Source organism: Falco cherrug, chromosome 13 (genome assembly GCF_023634085.1).
Source record: "Falco cherrug isolate bFalChe1 chromosome 13, bFalChe1.pri, whole genome shotgun sequence".
Taxonomy (NCBI): Eukaryota; Metazoa; Chordata; class Aves; order Falconiformes; family Falconidae; genus Falco; species Falco cherrug.
In genome coordinates this window covers 8,087,922-8,107,768 of record NC_073709.1, presented here as the reverse complement: position 1 = coordinate 8,107,768, position 19,847 = coordinate 8,087,922, and the positions used below count along the sequence as shown (strand labels likewise).

Sequence of the window (19,847 nt, the reverse complement as noted above, 5' to 3'; positions counted from 1 at the left end):
GGCCAAAGCCACCAGCGAGCCGCAGCCTTTTTGTGCCCAGCCCTGGCTTTGCTCCTGAAGGGAGCTGGGCAGAGCCTCGTGCTCCCTCCGCTTCCCACCCTGCCCGAGGGCCCGAGCAAACTGGCACACGGGCCCTGCTGCCAGTGGGCTGGTTCACCCACGCCCAGTGCCAGAGTGTTTGGGTGACCCCCGTTTTGGGTGAGCCTCTGCACGCCGGACCCGAGCCCTCAGCATCTGATAGTGCTTTTCTCACCCGCCGCATGCAGAGCTGGGGAGCGTGTGCTATTCTGCACCCCGCCGATGCCCAAATGGCACATAGAAGACACGCAGCCCTTCAGCTCAGTACCTCCGTTGCCGTAGGAAAGCTCGGTGTGTCCCTTGTCTTCCCAAGAAAAGCAGCGTGCACAGACCCAGCGTAGGCTGGAAAAGGGTGTCTTTGTCCGCCCCTAATGCCAGTGCGATGTTGCAGGTCTCCTCGGTCCTCCGGGGCTTCTTGGACTCGATGCTGGTGCGGGAGCCCTCACAAAGAGCCACAGCACCAGAACTGTTGAGACACCCGTTTCTTAAACTGGCTGGGCCCCCTTCTTGCATCGTGCCCCTCATGAGGCAGCACAGGCATCGCTGAAGCCGGTGACTTCTCGGAGGATGTCAGTGCAGAGTCTGGATAACGGCCACGCAGGAATCCCAGCAGCTGCGTGGGAACCGCAGGCAGAGTTGCAGAGGAAACCCAGCCCTGCGGAAATAATGCGGTGTATAAAAACCCACGGAGGTGCCCTCGGGGGCTGCGAGGGACCGGGGAGCGATCCTGGCCACAGCTCGGTGGCCATGCTCCGCCGTGGGCCGTCGCTCCCCAGTGCTGTTGTCTTCTCAGCCATCTAGGCAGAAGGCGCCAAATGCAAACAAGGTTGGAAAGATAATTAGTAGAGGATAGCACAACCAGAGTGAAACACCAGAATTTTATTGCAGGCTACAGCACTTCTGTTTCAGAACACTTTTCTGACAAAAAAAAAGCACTTTTTATCTCAGTCATAGCAGCGCAATGTATTTTGCAACAAATTTGTAATTTTCTGTACAGTACATTTTGATAATTTGCAGTACTTTGTCATGTAACTGTTGTGTTAGTTGAAGTAATAAGTGTAACTTAGCAAGAATTTGAGAAGCTAAATTTTCCTACTTTTTTAACCCTTTTGAAAAGAGAAAAAAAAAACCAACACACCTTGAGTGAGTTAGAAGGTGTTGCAGATTTTCCATCGGGGGTGAGGAGAGCACTCATCCCACCGTCACAGCAGCCCGAGGAGCCATCGCTGCCTGTCTGTGGGAGCACGGGCCCTCTGGCCGTGGGCACTCGCCCTCTCGCCGCTACCGGTGGCGCGGTGGCAATCAGAGCTGCTGCTGAATGGTGGCGGTCATCAGGGTCTCCCTGCCCGTCTCTCCAGCGGTGGGAGCTAACGCACCTGGCGTACCTTTGCGCAAGGGTCACCCTCTCGTGCCATGGTGGTCCCATCGCTTTATGACACCACCAGGCCCGTTTGTTATCACAGAAACCTCCGTTATTTCTGTCACGCTCTGGAAGTGGAAAGGAAGGGCAGGAGTCCGTCTGCCCGCCCGCCCGCCCGGCGGGTTCCTCCAGGGCTCAGACAGACCGTTGTGACGCGTTACGAGATGTTTGCCATAGAGAAGAAGTCGTGCTGCTGTCTAGACCTTTTTGAATGTTGATGCAACAGTTGACTACTACGGTGCAATTTTGTGTTCTTTGTTGGATGACTCTGCATGTTAACTGTAGGCCTAAATAGATTTGCCTTTAAAATTTTTAGAAGTGCTTCATAATTATTTCAATTATAAATGGCTATTATTTATTAATGATTAGTTCTTTTTAATTATGTATAATACAAAAGCCATGTTTTTCAAGGGTTTGGTTTTTTTCTTACTGACCTCATTTTACAATATTATTAAGAAATGCAAAGCCAATTTTGTGAAAACACAGTTTCTTTCTTACTATGGAATTTCATAGTGAATAAATTAATTTTTATTTATTGTAGTAAATTATAAACAAACATCTAAATCTGGCAGGAGCTGTTTCTTGTAGATCTTCCTCCAGGACAAAAAGAGTTGCCAATAGGAAAGAAGCTCCTTTAGTACTGCCCTTAAAAAAAGTTAAAGAATATTTGAAGGGAGGGAAACTAACAGAAAGGAAAGAGGAGATAAATACAAACTCAGAATAGAATAAATGTTCTTACATCTGTGTGTCTTACTCCCCACTGCTTTCTCTTCTTAACTCTGTTTGCACATACTGAGAAGACACTAAAGCAAATACGTTTGCTCCTGCCGCCCCACCACGAACACTCTCCCGGTACCCACCCGCTGAAACCTGGCAGCACCCACCGTGTCCTAAGGTGTTTCTATTTTGTAGTCTTGACAACTCAGGAAAACAGGCTGCACCAGTAAAGGCAATGACACACAGGCAAAGCTGTAATACTAGCCACTAAATAAAGGAAACTTTTTTAACCATCTTTGAATAAAAAAGGGGTTGGGGTTGGTGGGGTTTTTTCTTCAAGATTCAGCACATTTTAGGCTGTACAAGTGAAGAATTTTCTGCAACTTTCTTATCATTAGATACTTTAAACTGTATTCATCAAGTTTACTGAAAGTTTTGTCAATTTCAAAGGGTTTTTTTGTGAACACCAACTACTGGTGAGACAAATGCACATGCAAGTTAAATAAATTAATTAATAAACTCTTTAATTCTCAGTGTGTTTTTTTCCCCCATGCCTTGCTTTTATTTTCTATTTGATTGAGTCGTACAGTATTGGACCAAGCAAATAAAAAGAAAAAAAGGGTCTTTGTCTAGAATGTGCGCTATAAACACACATACAAAAACATATATATATATATATACACACATATATATATTGATTTAAAAGTCAGTGGCCATGTCTGCGTTGAAAGGCAGCGGCTCAGCCCTGGTTCCTTCCTGCTCATCACAGCCGTGCCCTGACTCTGGGTGGGGAGCGGCTGGGAAAGCCCAGCCCCAGCGGAGGTCGCAGGGGATGAGCACCAGCCCCCTGAGGGCTTGGGGTTAGGAAAGCCACTGGATCAAAAATAAAACCTGTGCCAGCCCACCAGCCATGGGAAGCTGATTTCAGGTGTCATGCCTGTATGGGCAGGAAAAAGCAGGTTGTTCTGTACTTTTTGATTGTATTTATTAGTTTAAGATACTGGAAGATAGAGCTGTCCAGCTATCATTTCCCAAATTACAAAAGTAGGAATAACCTCAAAAAAAGAGCGTCTCAGTGTCAATAGTATTTTCTCCTGGTTGACAGCACAATCACTGCATAAACACCTATGATGAGCTATGGGAGTGTGGCAAAACCAGGCAGCCTGTGAGCTAAAACCCCTAAACACAGCGCACACAAAAATAAATCCCAAAGTGAGGGGAAAACAGAGGGAAATAATCATTCAAATCTATATCATCAGCCTTTGTGAACACCTTGACACTGGACACTAATTTTGTTCCTCCCTGTGACCTTCCCACCTCCAGATGGGACCAGTCCTGGAGCACCCGTTTGTCATTCACCAGCCGTTTCCTCCATCACTATCACTTTGTGGGTTGCACAGACTTGCCCTTGTTGGGCACCTCAGCAAAAACATACACTCTTTTTAGTTTTTTTTTAGATACCAGATGTTGGGAGCATCCATTCACCCAGAAAAGGTCTTAAGCTGCTGCACCAGCTGAGGCTGACCCCGCGTACGGCCAGTTACTCCAATGCATCTGTTCTGCCTGTCGCTAAGGAACGATGGCTTCCGAGGTCACCGGCTCTAAAAGTATTCATAAATACTTGTAATTTTAGTACCAGAGGCCAGGGCATTTACTGGCTATGTAACTCCCCTCCTCAGCAATACATTGATAATTTCTAATTAAAGTTCTAATCGTAAGTACTCTGTAAGTCATTAAGAGCTGCTTTAGTAAGTGCTTAATTATTACAGGTCCTTATAGAGCTCAGTAGGGTGATAAGTTTCTTATATTTACACTCCTTCTACTAGTGTTCATAAACATCTAAAAAGCAAAGCATTCCAGGTTTGCAGCTATCTCATAATAAGCCATCAATGAATGAAAGCTAAATATAAAATTAAATCACAATAAAAGTGCTGCCATCCTCAAGATGCCACTGTAGTTTGATGGGCAGGAGCAAAGCTGGATGGCTTTTTTAACCTCTCATGAATAAATTTTCAAAAATGGAAAATTCAGACCAAATTCAGTTAATAGTGTTAACAAAAGGATGGAAAGAATTAAAAGATTCAAAGGGGTTTCTTTCAAAATCTTAACTTTACACAAGATACATCAGTCTGGAGCACAATGCAAACTGTCACTGAGCTAAAATTGTTTCTATTTTCTTTCTTCCCAAAGAGAAAAAAAACATTTCAGTCCATCAAAAAAAATCATTTTCTATCTTAATTTAGAAAAATCAAGAAACTACTATATTCACGCACCTCTGTTCCTGATAGCTCACAGACACTTTCACCCTGAAGGTGCTGCTGAGCGCTGCCGACAGGAAACCTCCACCATCTGGCATGAAAAGCTGAAAAAGTTCTTACAGTCCATGGGCACAGGGCTGTGAGGGCTGCACCAGCCTTGGGGGCTGTCCTCTCGTCAGATGGCCAGTGCCACCACCTCAGCGCATTGGCTAGTGCTCATGCATTGGGATCCGTCAAGGACAGTCTCCTGCGAGCGGTGAAGACGAGGTTTTCCTTGGGCATCTCTGCTATGACAGCCCTTAAAAGGTCACTGCAGGTTTAATTAGTTTGCCGAATCAACCATAAATGAGCATTTTTTTCATCTGAAATACATGTAGATGTTCGAGCGCGTCTCCTTGTTAGACCAGGCAGATCCTGCTCACTTTCTGCAGTTGGGGAAGCAACACCACGAAAGGGGCTAAAAGCTACCAACAGCTTTCCTTGAACAAGATACACCAAATTCCCAACTGCTCCAAAAACAGCCTGGAGATAACATTCGGCCAGTAGCTCCAGCCCCTGGCCACTGCCTCTCCTGAGAGTGACACAGCCAAGTCCCACGTTTTATTGCCTTTAAACAGCCCCAAGCAAACCCCGAACTGTAGCTTCCAAGGGAGGCTAAGAAAGTAAACACAGCCCATGAAATGCTGCAAGGGTGCAGAGCGGTGGGTTTGCCACCTTCTGCTCTGGTTTTGAGAAGTATCTGTCAACCCTCACCGGCCGTGGACAATCCTTCCTGCCTCCAAAGCCACTCTGCAAAATAAGTATGATTTCTGTGGGATACAAGGACCTATAACGCAAATGGGACTGCCAGCAATGGCTTGTGTGAGGAGCCATCACACCAGGTAAAAGCAGGAGGTGGAGAGGAAGCAGCATAAAGGCTTTGCACGGTTGTGTATTTTTAAATGCTTTGCACCTACCCTGCCCCTGCCAGCGGCCATGCACTGGCCTTAGTACGAGGCTGGACGCACCCAGGGCTCATGGCAAGCAGCTGAGCCATGCAAGTCCACTACTGGTCCGGCCATCCCTTCAGGGAGTTAAAAACCGGAGAGGGGAGAGGCATCAGAAATCAAAAACTTATAAAAACACTGCAATGTGCATTTCCTTACCTCGGTAAAGCTACTACTAAAGGCAAGTGAAAGGGAAGAATCTCTTATATGTCACCCATTTAAAATTTCCATATCTAAGTGGACACACGACTAATTCAGGTTTCTCAAGGGAAAAGAAAAAAGGGATAGGTGCTGATGAATGTGAAAAGGAGGAGGGAAAAAGCCCTAATGGGCTCTCCTAGAGAAACAGATGGCACAGGGGAAAACCAGGACCCTCTTCCTTGTTTCCAGCCACAAAGTTCTTCTCTCCCCCCATTTTTCAGAGACAATGCCCCAACTCTTTTGTATCCTAATTATAGTCAACTGAACCAGCAGAAATTGCTCCTATTGACACCAAAGACTTGCAGCTCCCTGGGAGGGAATTGGTCAGGTGGGGAGTGAGTCTGAGGTGTCTCCAGTGGGGTGCAATTTCCATCCCCATCCTGCCACCGTGTCCTGCCCCAGTGCTGCTCACCCGCACCACCGTGCCATCCCAATGGCTCCTGCAGCTGCCATGCCAAAATGTGCTATTCAGAAGATAAATGACAACAGAGGGGCTCCTGTGGCATCTGCAGTTCCGCTGTTTCCTTCCTTTTTTTTTTTTTTTTTTTGTGATGTCAAATGCAGGAGCAGATGTTGCAGGCTGATGGGAGCTGGCTGGGAGAGCCTTTCTGGCTGGAGGGCAGACAAGAGCAAGGCAGGACAAAGCTGATAACTACGGCCCCTCTCTATTAAGGATGAACCTTTAATCCTTTTATTCACCCTCCTGCTACCTATAGTTTTTTCTGGCTGCCTCTAAAAGAACCTTTTTTTAAAAAAAATAATCAGCTCATTGTAGGCAGTGGCACTTGGGTCAGCCTGAAGCCCGCCCAGAACACTTTTCACTGGAGTTGTAAAAGAAAAGGGCAAAGCCACAAGCATCATTAGTGCCATAATTTTGCTTCTTACATCCAAATGAGAAAACAAAAAGCCAAGCATGACACAGAAATGAGACCAGGAATAAGACAGGACTGAAGGAAGACTTGCTTGCATCCACCTTCATTTAAAAAAAAACACATGAATTTTGGAGGAGGCTGCAGTGTTAAAAAGCAGTTAAGTTTCTCCTCTTGCACTTCTCAACATTGAAATTACTGTCTTACTATGCTTATTACCCTGTTTTAAGCTGAAAGAGGAGAGTCTGTACGAGTCCCTGTTTGGATCAAATCAGTTCAAGCACAAAGTATTTCCCATACCCTAAACGAACACGAGCTCTGGACCAACCCTTGCTGCGGGAACACTGGAGCCAAGGAACGGCAAAGGTTTCAGTGGGAACCAGACAAAGCCGGAGCCAAACGCACCACTGCCCACCAAACATGTAAGAAAGCACCAGCCAAGAGATTAGAACGATATTAGAAATAACCAATAAATCACAGAATACCAAGCCACCACCATGTTTTCACCAAACCATGTGCATGCTAGAATAAATCCTACATTTAACATCCATCCAGATTATGTATTTTTGCACCAATTCCATTAGATACCATGGAGTTTAAAAAAGCATTACATCATTTCAAAATAAGAAGGCAAATCAAGTATTATATATGTACATGTTTTAATTAATTTTAAAAATTGTCTACATTTAAGGATAGATTTCAAGGGTTCCCTTATATTTTTTTCTGTTACATTAGATTATACCTGAATAATCTGCATAGTAACTTTAACATTTCTGCTTTCTTTTTTATTTTTTTTTCACTGTGAAAATATCAGTTGCAGGTAGCAATGTAACATCTCAACCACAATCACAATACGTGCAGGATGTCCAGCCAGAAGCATTTCTCAGTTGACTTGCAGTAGCATGGCACTTTATAATTTGTTTATCAATACTTTTTTTTTTTTTAATTTTACTTCAGATGTGCCTCAAGAAGCAAAAACAAACTTTCTTCAGTCAGTCTCAAGTGTGGGGTCAGCTCCTCAGCTGGCTGCAATCTGCTCTAATTTATACCAGCTTGAGGTTCTGGCCTTTAATTATTAATCTAATTTTTTTTTCAAAACACACCTGTATTGCCTTCATGCTGTCCTTAACATAAGTGCAAGCTTCAGGAATGTGCTTTGAGTCCCTTCACTAGAGGACCTTAATGAAGTCTGTGCAATGGCTCCATCCCCCAGCCCTGCTCCCTGCACGGACATGAACGGAGAGGGCTGAACGCTGCAAGAGCGGCACATTGGGGAGGTTAGAGTCTCTTGAGATGGAAAAAAAGAAAAAAAGCTCCCCCCCCCCAAAAAAAAAAAAAAGCCAATTTTGCCCCAATGTTAAACTTTGACATGTGAAGCATTTCTGTTTCCAGATGATCAGCCCAGCTGCTTAAGAAGGTATTCATACCACCTACTGCCACAGACACACTCCTAGAATCGGATGCTCCCACTCTTACAGAAAGACAGCTATGGCTCTGCACTAGCTCTATTAAAGCCTAACCTTAACTTGTGTGTCTCCACAAAACACCCACCATTAGGTGTTGTGAATACCATCTCTTGCCCCCCCACAACTTTTCCTCACCCATAGAAAAAAGTGCTTTTGCTTTTTTTCTACCTGATAAATATTTGGGCTTCTTGATCCTGTCCCCTATCCCATGTGTTTGTACTGAGATCTGTCGCGAGGAATCTGCACTTGGTTGGCTGTCAGCTTGTGGTGGATATGGTAAACACAGAGGGTTATCACGATAACCAGCCCCAGTATCAGGCCCAAAATCAGTGGCAGGGTTTCTTCTAACTGCTCCCTCTGGTCCACCGGACACTTGTGTTCTGCAGGGACACAAAAACAAAGGACAGAGGGAGAGAGACAAGAATAAGCCATTGCAAATCTGAACTCTCGCTGCAGTAGTGAACTGACCTCCCCAGAGTCACAGCTCCGTGCTGGGGGTCCCTGCGCAGCAAAAGCAGCTGCAGCAGCAAGGACAGGCTGCAACCACCATCGGAGCCCCAGGGAGAAAATCAGCTGCTTTGGATGGAAGTGAAATCACAGTCACCACACCGGGTTTGGAGGGAGAGGTAACATCTATCACACCAGCTGATGCAGTGGGAAAAAATGCTTCTGTTGCCCTCAGCTCCTCCTCAGGCCTCTCGGCCACAACAGCACAGCAATGGCCTTGTTAGGAGCAGGAGAGCGTAAGCCTAAGTCCACCGACTGGCTGAAGATCTGCTTTGTCTATTTAGTTAGAAAGTCTGTAAATACTGTATCACAAACCCACAACATCAGTAAGTCTTCAATCCTTCCATCACTTACCCTGCTCAGCATTAAAAGATTCTTCCCCTCTACATGCAGCACCTCTCCCCTCTCTGTGAGCTCCCCATGGAGAGCTGACCAGCACTGGCAGAGCATCTCTGTGTGTTGGTGGTCAAACAGCACCCTGGCACCCCACAGTTTTTGTCAAATATAGCAAAGGATGAGCAGAAGCAACATGAGCCTCCCCAGTGTTTTTCTCTATGGCCTATGAGTCCCTGTCATAGCCTAATAAACCACAGAAAATAATAAGAACTGCAGCTACAATGGTAAAACACTTCTCTATTTAGCTTGCAAAGGCCACCAAGGTTAGGAAACACGTTACACTGGTAATCCTGGTTCAGCTCCCTCACACTTCCAGAGTCTACTGCAGGCCTGTATGACAGGATCACAATTTACGTTTTCCCCCCTGGGACTGTTGATTATCTGTACTGATGGACAGGCAGAGCAGATGCTGCTGGATGGGGCTGCCACACTAAAAAGAAGAAAAATGTCAACTCTAGGGGAAAAAAAAAAAAAAAAAGGTTACGAAGTACAGAAGGAACAGTGTTCTGGCCTCTGGATCATCTTCTTGATGGTACTAGAGTTGTAATGAAAACAGCAATTACTTAAAAATAAATAAATAAATAGATATAAGAAATAGATAAATGGATAGAAATAAAGGCTGTATGTTAGATGGGCAGATACAAAGGGCACCCACTAATTCCTCCCATCGGTAAAGACCATCCAGATGGGTTCCCCAGACAGCTGATTGCAAGACACAGAGACCTGCAATACTATCAACAGCAAATGCTCTGCAAATCTAACGGCATGTGGCAAAGAGCAGGAAAACCCCAGAGACCCCCAGGCCCAGGCAGGAGGTGACAGCACCGATGCATCTCCAGCAGTGCCAACACCTCCGGGAGCTCTGTCGCCTCCCAGAGCCAGACCTCCTCCCAGCACCAGGCTTGCAGTGATGCCATCAGGAAACCTTTCAAGCTGTAAATGAAGTGAAACAAAAAAGCAAAAGTGAAATGTAGTCTAACAAAAAAATGCCCTTCTCGGTTCTAGTTGCTCACTGTTTCACCAGAGGAGTGATTAATCACCAGGAGTGTTACAGGCGATTCAGCAGTAGCTGCAATGCAGGGGTTTTGTTTGTTTCTATTAAGGAGAAAGAGAAAAAAAAAATCCTGATTATTATTTAGCTCCCACAATTGTGTTTCTACAGCTTTATGAAATCCTTCCCGGCTAAGGATGCTAAGGCCTGGCAAGACTTGCAGCGCCAAAGCAGAGACACAGTGGCAGGGTGGCAGCCCCGGACCTGACAGAGCAAAGCCACATACGGGGGTAGTGCCATGGGGCCAGGGGTGCTCCGACCCCCCCGACCCACACTGCGGTACAAAGCAGCACCCCTCCTACAGCAAAGCTCCGTGCCGGGGGAGCTCCTGCGCACTCACCACACGGCTGCAGACAGCCCGACGGGCCCGGGTGTGCCGACGTGCCAGCCAGCAGCGCTTTAGCCCAGCTGCCGCAATCTCTTCCTACGGGCACTAATATTTGCTTTGAAAGTGGTTTAGCTTAAACCCCACAGAAAATTGAAACAAGCCTGCTGTAAACCCAACCCAGGCCATTCACCTGTGCTCAAACATGGCAGGCTCGCCTGCGTGCCTTTCCTTAAACAAGAACGATGCCGCATTTGCAGGAGCATGGGGTGAATGTGAGGGTCTGCAGCCAGCGAAGAAGGTAGAGCTAAAAGCACCAGCGTTGTGATGCAGAGGGCTGACCCAACTCTAAAGCACCTGCTTGCAAGATATGAATTCCCAGCTTTTGCCAAAGCAAACTGGCTGCAGAGCACAAAGCACGCCAGAGGACAGGGCTGAGGCTCTGGTGCCCACAGAAAGCCATTAGCTGTAATTGAGTGTCTGAGTCACAACTCAAAAAGGTGTCAACTCCTGCAATCGGCCAAAGATGACAGTTCTTTATCCTGACATTTTAAAAAATGGATTAAAAAAAAAATCCCACACCAAAAAACCAAGGGGGGGGGGGGGGGGGGGGCGGTTGGGAACAACACGGGGGACAACCAACCAAGTAAAGCAAAGCTCGCAGTCTCCAGCAGCACCCCCCAGCCACACTGCTCTCCCCAGTCAGACACTACTGCACCTCCCCGGGCAGAAAGCACTCTGTCCCAGTAGTAAAGGCAGAGCAGCCACCTCCCGCCTTACCAACACCTTCTCCTCAACAGACACATTCATTTTCTCCTTTTGGAGCAGATCACCAAAGTCTAGGCTCTTAGGAGAGTGTAGGAGGAACGGGAATGGGGCTGTGGGGGACGGAGCACGGAAGCACAGGCAAGTGCTAAGCACAAACACATCTGCAGCAGAACTAAGGCTGTCCAGATTCTGACTACTAAGAGGATGAATTTTGTATTTTAACATTAATGTTTAAACACATCATTTTACAATATAAAACTATTTTCACATTTATAACAACGTACTTTAACATTAACACAGCATTTTTCACCCCAAGAGTTGAAAGCATTGCATAGGCACCAATGTCCACAACACCACAGGGAGGTAGGTAACAGGCATCATTCCTGGTCTATCAGCAAAGGGAAAGGCAAAGGGGGAGCAGGAGGGGAGAAGGGCTTGCATGAAGTCCGCAGCAGACACAAATTCAGACACTCAGCCAGTCAAGCACAGTGCGGGCAGGCGGGCTGGCTGATGCATGGACAAAGGAAACACCATCCCATTGGGAGCTGCTATCTATTTTAAATCAATGCCTTCTGCAGGAAAACAGCCCTTTCCGTCAAATTTTCCACAGGGAGCTCAGCATTTCCCAGATTGCTGGGTATTACCCCTTAGTCGAGGAAAGCAAAAAGATCCCCGGCAAATTTTAACTACATGAAAAGTTCAGGTGATGCCGGGAGTTCTGCTGCATCCCGAACCTGGCAGGATCACCCCTGTGCTGGAGAGGTGCCACCCTGCAGCCCCGCTCCCTGCCCCGCCAAACAAAGACTGCGGGCGGATACAACGGAGGCATTTAGGTACGTTCCTCATTGTTCTTTGTGCTGCACTTCCTCCAACACCCTGCTCACCCAGGCTCACGTACTGCCACGGTTTCTATGGTGAGCACTCGTCCAATTTCAGCACTAGGCTATAAAACCACCCAACAGGCCCATTTTCTTGTTTCAGCATCCTTCTGCAGAACAAATAGCAGCGCAGTAAAGGGGGCAGTTGCTTCCCACAGTCACGACCATAAGCCTGAGGACCAGCGCAGGGGCTGTTCAAAGGGATGGGAAAACAGCCCAGTTGTGTCTGGCATGGTATGATGGAGTTCTTCAGATTTTGAGATGGGCATTTTTAAGTGATTCGCTTAAAAAAACTGAACAAACAAAACCCAAAAACCAGTCCAAGTGCTTTTTTAAATGTGGCCAAATACCTTGCAAAAGGAGCTACTGGGTGCCAAGGACCCTTGAGAAAATGTGGCCCTTGTCTGGGGTGGCTCAGAGGGAGACGAGACTTCCCAGATCCTGGTCCCTAATTCTCAGCCTTTGTATCCCTTTGTATTAGTATTTTGCATTATTTTGATTAAAATCAAGAGCTGACAATTGCTGTGGGGTTCTTTTGTCAATTTAAAGGTCTTCCTCACACCCTCTCAATCCAGCTCTTTTTACTGATCTTTTAAGCTGAAAAATGTACACACATTTTCCCCATTAAAAAAAATAATTTACAAAATCCCAAGCTCTGAATGAAAAAAATGTTCTGCTGCTTCTGCAATGAAATAGGTAAATATATGTACATGTGATAGTTGGAAGCAGCATCTTAAAAAAATGAAAAAAATATATTCTAGTGCATGAGTTTAAGCATTCCAAAATAAATAAATAAATTAATTAATTAAATCAATCCCATTACTCCCTAAAATATTTTTAATCCATCCCAGACAGGACAGTGTCAGGACTAATGACAAAACCTTTCCCTCAGTTTCTTTGCAGCAAAAGGGCCCTGACCCTCCTGCATCTCAGCGATTCTTCTGCTCTAGCAGGTCTCTTTCTCTATTCTATAATATTTTTAAATGTTCTGTAGCTTGTTCATAATTAATAGGAATTTTACGTAATGGGAAATTAATGAACCAAAAAGGAGAAGGCTAATTGCTTTAATTTAAGATTGGCAGTGATTCTCAAACCCCACAAAGGATCATGTTTTGCCATGTATGTGCTGAGGACACGCCACAGGGAGAAGCAGCAGAGCCCTGGGAAGCGTCACTGATAAATGACTCTTGGGCATTCCTGACCATCCTTTCCAGGTGCTCTTTGCTATTTAACGTCATTCAACAAAATTGTGGAATTCAACAACAAAAAAAAAGTGTCCTTGAATAAAGAAAGCAACAACAAAAAAAACCCAGAAAGCTTGACAAAGAGAGAAACCGTGCTTTCCGCAGGAGGAGAAATTCCCTGCACGGGTTTAAAATTGCTAAACCAACCAGGGTTTCTTTGTGTCCTGGAGAAAAAACCAACCCAAATTACAAAAACAAAGGGGGAAAAAAGAACAAAAACAAAAAAAACCCAGAAACAAATCTATTGCCTGATATGAAAGAGCGTATCATGAAAAAGGCAGGTAGTTCCCTTTGGCAACGAACCTCAAGTTTGGTCGTTTTAACTGTCAGCTCTCGGACTTGATGAGTTTGGTATCACAGAGACATAACAGCTAAAACTGACTCCAGAGTTGCGTATTTTAAATACGTTTCTCTCAGCCTCTAAGGTCTGCCCAGCCAAATCCCGAGTGCAGGAAGCCTGGATCCACAGGAGGAGGAGAGGATGAAGATGTGCCAACAAACAATTATAGGAAACTATTAAATTCTACCTTTTTCTCCCTGTAACATAACCTATGCAAAATGTGGTTATACTTTAAAGGAGCGGGGTGGGCGGAATGGGAGTGAAAAAAGATTTATTTGGGCCCATGAATAAAACCTCCATACTACACCGGCCTTGCCATGAGTAATTCAGCCACGCAGAGCTTTGCCAGAGCCAGTGTACATAATAGCATGTATTTACTACATCAGTTAGAGGAACACAAGTCGTGAGCTTAAATGCTTGGCTCTATAGTCAGTGGTGGCTTTTTATTGCGTTCTAAAATATTTCTCATGTGCAAAATAATAAAACCCCAGGTTTTTAATGCCAGGCTTGAAAATAACACCATTATTTTCTAGCTCCTTATTAAAAGATTTGGCTATTACAAATCTTATTTGCATCTTACTACAATAATGGAGTTAATTTGCTAAGATAGCAATATAAAAAGGGGACTAATCTCAAGGCCCGAATTCAGGTGAGCATGTTTACACTCCCTCATTCAACCTGATGGGAAAGGCAGGGGGAAGTCGGGGAGGAGGAGCACCATGGCTTCTTCAGGCTAAAGGAAGGCAAAATCTGCAGGAATTCTGCCCCACGACAGCATTGCTGCTGACTTCAGTACAACCTTTTGATACAAACAGCACACGTTAATTACCATTTTCTTTTATCCACAATTAATGTTAAAGAAACCTAAGGAGAGGAACAGCGTCCCATGTGTTTGGCACACGAGGTGCCTCGCTGAAGTCCCTGTTACTCTTCCTTCACCCTTGCAACAAGCATTAATCAAACTGAAGCCAGCAACGCGCACCGCAATTATCTCCTGCCACCGCAGCCCCAAGCTTCCCTCGGCGTGCAGTGGCCCTAAAAAGCCCCTGGAGCTGTCCCGAGGCACCTTGCATGTGCAGGGGCTGCTGAAGCCCTGCAGGGCTCCCCAGGGACTGGGCAGTTCTGGCACTTGCTGAAAACCTAGCCAGGTAAGTCCTTACAGAAGCCAAGGTACATGCAACAATAGCCCACGTTTTGACCAAAGAGCAGCTGGGCTGAATCTGTAAAGGCTTTTTTGGGACCACAGAGGCAGGGAATAGGTTTGAGGGACTGCAGGGAGCACTGACGACCTGCTGGAGGGAAGGGCAGGTGCTCTGATAAAGGTGGGACCCAGATTCCTTCAGAACATTGTGATACCCCCAAAGGTCACAGCAGCGTCAACATCTCAGGGATACAGGACATGCCTTCGCCCTGCACCTTACCTTCACTGAAGACAAAATCCGCAGTGATATCAAAGGGCTGGAGGCGCACTTCCGACAGCAGGAGCTGCACAGACTTCTGGTGGTCACTGGAGACAAGGGAGATGGTCTGCTGTGCCTGGCACTCATAGGACTTCCCAGCCGGGGTGACCAGGGCAGAGAGCCGGTGCGAGCTGGCCGTGTGCTTCCCAGCTGGCCAAGGGGCAGAAACAGCAGAGGTCAGGTCCCGTCTCTGGGGGACCAGCGTGACTTTATTGACAAAGCTAATGAACGGAACACAAGGATACGCAGGCGGTGTACGATGCGGTGGCCACATGCTCCACTGCTCTTAAAGCAGCATATTCTCCTGGGGAGGGATGATGCTTTCAGCATGACACCCTCCCATAACCAGGGCAGTTCCTGTACTCGGGTTGGCTGTCTGCAAGCAGGAACGGACAGCTGGAGCGCTTGGTCCTTCCAGCACAAAGGGGAGAGCTGGTTCTGCTTCTGCCAGCTATGCTTATCTCGCAGGACTTGAAGTCCATGCAGTCGGAGGACTGGTTTCTATTGGTGTGTATGCGGGTTTCATCCTTGGACTGTGCTCATAATCCCTACACTTGAGAAACAGCAATTCCTGTGGCTGCACTTAGACTCTGAATTCAGGTGGGAAGGAGCAATGCAATTTGGGGACCTCACTACAAAGCAACACAGGCCGTATCACCTTTCCTGAAAATACAACATGATCATTTCACCCAACTATAGGTTCAAAGAAAATATTTTCCCATCGTGTCAAGCTTGCTTTACAAATAAAAGCTGAATACGGCTCATTGAGGTGGACTGGGGGCTGCCTTCCACCTCCCACTCTTCTGCAGCCCTTTGTTCCCCCTCCAGCAGCACAGAAAGGCAATCAGCATTTTGCATTTGCAGGGGATGCTGAGGCATTGCCACTATCGTGTTTTGGGAACCCAAACAGTAGAAATAGCAGCGGGAAAAATAGCTCCATGTCCAGCGTGCCTTATGCCATAAACTCTTAACGCCCCATTTGCTGGAGTCTGAAAATCTTGAGGAAGAACAATTTGCAAATGACAGCGTTTCAATGCTCAACGCAAGGCAACTCATTTCTGAGCAAAACTGAGATAAAATGAAAGCCAAAAGAAAGGAAACCCAGTGAGAAAAGAGAAGGATCTGAGGTGCAGTGGCATGCAGGGGTACAGCTATTGATGTCCGCCTCATCTTTATCTTGGGAAACAGCTCCTTTCCCCACCTATTCAACCACCATTGGAAGCAAGAAGAAAATTAACCTTAGAAAACATCTCCTGCGGGAAATGAGACTTTTTTTTTCCAGACCAGGTAGACCCCTGCCCCACTGCCCTGTCGGGGGGACCTGCAGCCCTGCAAGTGGCCAGAGGTTGGGCTCTGGGCTCTCCCTCCCATGGCAGCGGCGGTGATTAAGATAATATGTAGTTTAAAACTGGCACCTGGCCCCCCCAATAAACTGCATTTAAGTGAGTAAGTAGCCCGGGGGTGCTGGTCTCTGCCTGCCCGCCCCCCCCTGCCCCCAGTTCCCCGCTGGCCAGACCCCAGGGATCCCCTTTAAACCGCGTCCCCCCAGGGTGCTTACGACTGACAGCATCCTTGAAGTAGGTGCGCTCGCCAGTGTCATAGGTGAACTGGATGCGGCTGAGCCTCCAGAAAGCCTCGGGCCCCCGGGACGTGTTGTGCCCCTCCTGCCGAGACAGAGCCGGTCAGGGCCCCGGCAGCCCCGCCGTGCCCCCCAGCCCCCGGGGGCGCGGGGGGGAGCCACATACCTTCAGGAAGAAGAGTTTGAGGGTGTACGCTTGCTCCAGCCAGGAGATCTCCAGCTCCGACTCGTTAGTGCCACACTTGCCCTTCATCTCGGCACCCCGCGACAGCGGGATATCGGCTTGCTCCGTGATCAGCTGCAAACGGGAAGCGGGGCTCAGACGGGCGGCCCCGGCTCCCGCCCCCAGCCCCAGCCCCGGGTGAATACCCTCGGAGGGCACACAGGGCTTCCCAAAGCACCGGCGGAGCCCCCCGCCCCAGTCCTGCCGCGGCCCCGCGGCTGCGGCGCTGCAGCCCCGAGCCCCCCGCCGCTCCCCCGGCCCCACTCACATCCACGTAGTTGCTGGCCCACACGTCGTAGGGAACGATGAACTTGGCGGCGAATTCCGCCATGAGACACGTCGTGCGGTTTTCCCGCACCACGAAAATGTCCTTTTCGGGGTTTGGGGAGAGCCCGGAGAGATTTTCAACTTCTTGCTCGGCAGCCAGGCGAGCCGCGGCGTCTGCGGGCAGAGATGCGCTGAGCGGCGGCCGAGACTCTGCCAGCTCACCTGAACACCCCCTGCCCGCCCCCAGCCCGCTGGAATAAGCTCCCCTGTCGCGACGGGGCGTCCCTGTCGCGACAGAGCGGGCAGCGGAGACGGGGCAGCCGGTGGCGACGAAGCAGGACCGGTGCTCTAGCAGCGCCGGGTCTGTCTCGGAGCCAGGGGCTGCCTCATCGCGATAGGGCTCCATGTCGCGACTCGCCGCCGCGATACTCACGCAAAAGGAAGAGCAGCCCCGGGAGGCGCCCCCCAGCCATCCTCCCTGCTCGGCCCCGGCGTGTCCGCGGCTGCTGCTGCTCCTCCGAATAGGTCCGCTCCGGAGAAAAGAAAGGGGGAGAATAAAAAAAGAACAAAAAAAGATGAAGAAATTTTAAAAAAATCGGGAAAACGGAGGAAAAAAAACCCTGAAACACCTCCTGTCTCAGGAGCTGCACAGGCTGCAAAAGCACTGTGCTGCGGAGCGGCGGGGAGGAGGGACGGGGAAGTGTGGGTGTGGGGGGGAGGGGGGAGCCGGCAGAGCCGGTGGGGGCGCCCCCGCGGAGGGACGGGGCGTACGCGCAGGCAGGGCGGGGAGCAGGGATTCCCCTCCTCCGGCGTGGGGTCCCCGCCGCCCCCCCGGAGGGGCTCTCGGGGATCCCCGCGGGGATGCCGGCGGAGAGCGGGGACCTCGCAGGGGGGAGCCGGGGGACCCCGGGCCAGCTGCGCCCCCCCGCCGTGCTTCGCGGGGCAGGGCCGGGTCCCCCTCCCCGGGGCGCTGCCCCCCTTCCCGCTCGGTGCCGCGCCCGGCGGCAGCTCCCGCGGACAGCCGTGCCCGTGCGGAGCGTTCCCGGGTGCCGGGGGGGCTGCGCAGGGCTCGTCTCTGCCAGGCTCAAGGGTGCGGGGCGCCCCGGGGTGACGGGGCTGCAAGGCGGGGCGAGTAACGCAGCGCCACCCCCTCCCCGCCGGCCCCGGGGGCTGCCTGCCGCCCGCCTCCCCCGCGGGGCAATCAGTCCCCTTCGCTCCCTGCAGAACCGCGGCCGGCCGTTCCCCCCTCACCCCGGGCGGAGGGGTGCCGGCCCCGTTCCCCCCGCCCCGGGAGCAGGGGTGCCGGCAGAGGGCTCTGCGGGGGGAGGCGGCGCGGTGCCACCCGGTGCGCTGCGGGCTGCCCCGGGGGTCGGCGCGGCCGGGGGCAGGCAGCACTGGCGCGGGGCACGGCCCGGCAGCGCTGGCCCCAGCGCCCCCCCGCGCCCCTGGGGGCTCGGCTCGCCTTGCCTTTCCCTTGCGCCAGGCGATGATGCCACGTTAAAATATTTTTTCTGCCCCTCAGCGGGAGCTTGTGTGGCTCTTCAAGGCGCTGCCGCCCGCGGCCCCCTACAACGAGCACGTCCGAACAGCGACAACGTACAGACACTAGTCCCAGGGGCAGCAGGAGCCCTACACCACAGGTATTTTTCGTAAAAAGTCAAAGGGACAGCAGCTATTAGGAGCGTGCACCGTTACGGGGATTCACTAGCAATTCGCTTCTCTAGTTCAGGAAAAGGAGCCTGGAGGAAACGGTCCAGGGTTTTGCAGAGCAAGGTACTACAAGGTGAGTTCTGATTGTGGGCAGCTACCTCGGGGAAGCTGCCCCTGCTCTGCCAGGGCACACCTGCAGAGAGGGGTTTTCTTGCTGGGAAACAGCTCTTTAAAAATAAGAGCACATACTGAAGGAACAAACTGATTTTTGTAACTATTCTGTTGAAATTCCTTTCTGCTTGCCGTACATATTCTAGCCATTTCCTCCCTCCTGTTTCAGGATAGTCATTCCTGCCCCTCAAAACAGAGCCAGACCTGTGTCAGTCACAACACGGGATTAACCTATGGATAATAGTTTCACGGGACTATATAAAGGGGAAAAAATAATTTTACCTGAGGCTCTTTGACTGCAACAGACTATTCCTGTGGTGATCTTTGTGCCTGGCTTCCTCAGGTCTCTTTCGCTGATGAGCTCAGTATTTAACTGGCTTCCATTTCCTCCTCTAGTCCCCTATTTAATTTCCAGGTTTGTTGAGGTTTCTAGGTAGCTTCTAAATCTTCAGACAAATCTATGATTCTGTGCAGCTGCCCCTGCATCGAGCCTGCGTAGGAGGGTACCTCTGGGAGCAGCTGGGAGAGAGCAGCTGTGTTAGAGCCGCGGGCCAGCCTGACCCCCAGCTCCCCGAGCCCCGCAGCACAGAACCGTGCTCTCCCGGCACCTGCCAGCTGCACATCACAACAAAAAAGCCTTCAGCTTCAGTGACAGTCCCCACTTCCAGCCTACAGAGCCGTGTTTATCCTGCTCTCCATGGCAAAAAACAGGAAAGGCCCAGGATTTCCTAACACCAAAAAAAGCCCCCAAACTTGGATAGAGCAGAAGGGTCTCACCTGAGGGAGCCGACTTGAAATGCTGTGACCGGGGTCAGTTTACGGTCACAGATTGGATCACCTGTAACCTGCCCTTACTCCCAGCTGTGGACACTGCCCGTGTATCTCTGAAGGCTGAATTCTCCATGCTACCCACCAGCTACCAGACAGCAATAACTCTTACCAGCCTCCTCGCAGAGAGCACTCAGCGCGGCGGCAGCAGGGCTGCAATGCTGG

At 49.4% G+C, this 19,847-nt stretch overlaps 2 protein-coding genes across 4 annotated transcripts in view; one reads left to right on the top strand and one right to left on the bottom strand.

Annotated features, from left to right (window-relative positions):
- The window catches only part of PAK5 (p21 (RAC1) activated kinase 5), a 97,423-nt gene extending 89,573 nt beyond the window's left edge, over positions 1-7,850 (top strand). For all 3 annotated transcript variants that reach the window (XM_055726037.1, XM_055726036.1, XM_055726035.1), the window contains one exon: positions 470-7,850. In XM_055726037.1, coding sequence (XP_055582012.1) covers positions 470-625 — 156 coding nt within the window. In that variant the 3' untranslated portion in view covers positions 626-7,850. The remainder of the gene's footprint in view (positions 1-469) is intronic.
- LAMP5 (lysosomal associated membrane protein family member 5) lies at positions 7,197-19,258 on the bottom strand. The gene is made up of 7 exons (XM_055726039.1): positions 19,137-19,258; positions 17,467-17,563; positions 17,035-17,207; positions 16,710-16,841; positions 16,523-16,628; positions 14,926-15,114; positions 7,197-8,375 (listed from the first exon to the last, which is right to left on the bottom strand). Exons 2-7 carry the CDS (start codon positions 17,504-17,506, stop codon positions 8,197-8,199), a joined length of 819 nt encoding a protein of 272 aa, XP_055582014.1. The 5' UTR covers positions 17,507-17,563; positions 19,137-19,258; the 3' UTR covers positions 7,197-8,196.
- Between the last annotated feature and the right edge of the window lie 589 nt (positions 19,259-19,847).

What these genes read in the sequence shown, in the direction of transcription:
- LAMP5 (XM_055726039.1), bottom strand. Translation starts at nt 17,506, where the DNA reads ATGGCTGGGGGGCGCCTCCCGGGGCTGCTCTTCCTTTTGC. An exon ending in GGGGCTGCTCTTCCTTTTGC is followed by an intron (nt 17,208 to 17,466) that starts GTGAGTATCGCG and finishes CTCTGCCCGCAG; the next exon opens with ACGCCGCGGCTCGCCTGGCT. An exon ending in GGATTTTGTCTTCAGTGAAG is followed by an intron (nt 8,376 to 14,925) that starts GTAAGGTGCAGG and finishes GTGTCCCTGCAG; the next exon opens with AACACAAGTGTCCGGTGGAC.